The following is a 1,413-nucleotide window of genomic DNA, read 5'->3' as shown; positions in this document are numbered from 1 at the left end:
CCTCGCAAAGCGCAGAGCTGAAATTCACAAAAGAAAAATTATGGTGCTGTGTAACGATGCGTGAGTAAAAACGAATATGAGAAAAATTCAAGTGAAGATGGCCGGCCGCTAAATAAGGATAAGGATGGGCACCAAAAAACGTTGTATTGCTAAAAAAATTAAAAATATATTGTAAATAAACAATAAAAAAGAAATTAAATAAAAAGAAATCCAAAAATTTTAAATAGTTAAAAAAACTAAGCACCACTGCAGAACTGTGGTCAAATAAGGGTTAGGGCGAGCACCAAAAATGTTCTGCTGTATTACATAAAAAAATTAAAGTCGCGACGTTTCCCGACTGGTAAAAAAAAAACTTATTAGTAATGGGAGAAATAACCCTAACCCTAACACGCTCTAGAATTAGTTTCTTTTTTATATTTGACCGCAACTTCTGCTCTCTGCAGAGACAATCTCAAAAACCGAAAAAAAACGAAGGTAAGGAATTTTTTAAAATGCGCGAGATTTTATAAAATTCGCCAAAAGACACAAAAAAATAGAAAATCGATTAAAATATTGAAAAATCCTAACCCTTAAGCCTTTTTTTCTAAAAACCCAACCCTAAAAGTTCAAAAAAATCAACAAAAAAGGAGAAAAATTTTAGCTGCCGGAAAAAACTTACAGAGTCACAATTTTACAAAACCACACTATTCCAGAGAACTTAAAGGTGTAAAAATATATCAGAGTAGCAAGAAATTTTTTAAAAAGAGGGAATAAAAATCTTTTAAAACAGAAAAACCACAAAGGCAGCAGCCATGAGAGCGAATTTATTATTTACAAGACAACAGGAATCCTTGCAAGTATTATTTTCCCATTTGCAGCCATCTTTCTCTCCTGTTTCTTGTTTTGCTTCTTTTCCTGCTTCCTTTTTTGCATTCTCGCCCAATGTGCATTTTCGGCTATTCCTTCCATCCTCTTTAAATATGCACCCCTTACCCTCAAGGTTTTTGCATTTATTTTGGTCATCTCCTGCTGCACTGCATTCTTTTTCGGCTTCTTGTTGTTTTAGTTTACTTGTGTCCCCCGTTTTTTTCGGTGACTTTGCTGTACCGTCCGCGACTGCCGCTGACAGTGCTGTTAGGTGAAGATTCGATTCCAATGTTTCTTTGAATGTTTCTATTCTGGCTTCGGCAGCTACTGTAGCTTGTGCTTCTTTTTCGTATTTCTCAGCTGCTCCTGCTGCATTTTGGAGCTCTGCTAACCACGTCGGGAATGCTATTGTATTCGCGCCGCTTGTTAATGTTGCGCAGTCGCCTTTTCCTCCTGTGGCGTCGCCGTCGCAGTTACCTGCACCGGCGTTCGAGTCCGGGTGCCCTATATATCCGATTGTGCCATCGTTTCCTTTGGGTTCGTATATCAAGCTGTTTAGCTTGTTCG

At 37.8% G+C, this 1,413-nt stretch overlaps 1 pseudogene across 1 annotated transcript in view; it reads right to left on the bottom strand.

The window, feature by feature from the left end:
* Window positions 1-1,015: 1,015 nt before the first annotated feature.
* Window positions 1,016-1,413, bottom strand: part of TEOVI_000706100:pseudogene — a 1,216-nt pseudogene continuing 818 nt past the window's right edge. Inside the window, exon 4 of the mRNA in view lies at window positions 1,016-1,413. This exon is cut by the window's right edge and continues 31 nt beyond it. Coding sequence covers window positions 1,016-1,413 — 398 coding nt within the window.

The sequence above is a fragment of the Trypanosoma equiperdum genome, assembly GCF_001457755.1.
Source record: "Trypanosoma equiperdum strain OVI genome assembly, contig: ctg_1578, whole genome shotgun sequence".
Lineage (NCBI taxonomy): Eukaryota > Euglenozoa > Kinetoplastea > Trypanosomatida > Trypanosomatidae > Trypanosoma > Trypanosoma equiperdum.
This window is presented reverse-complemented; position numbering and strand designations above follow the sequence as displayed.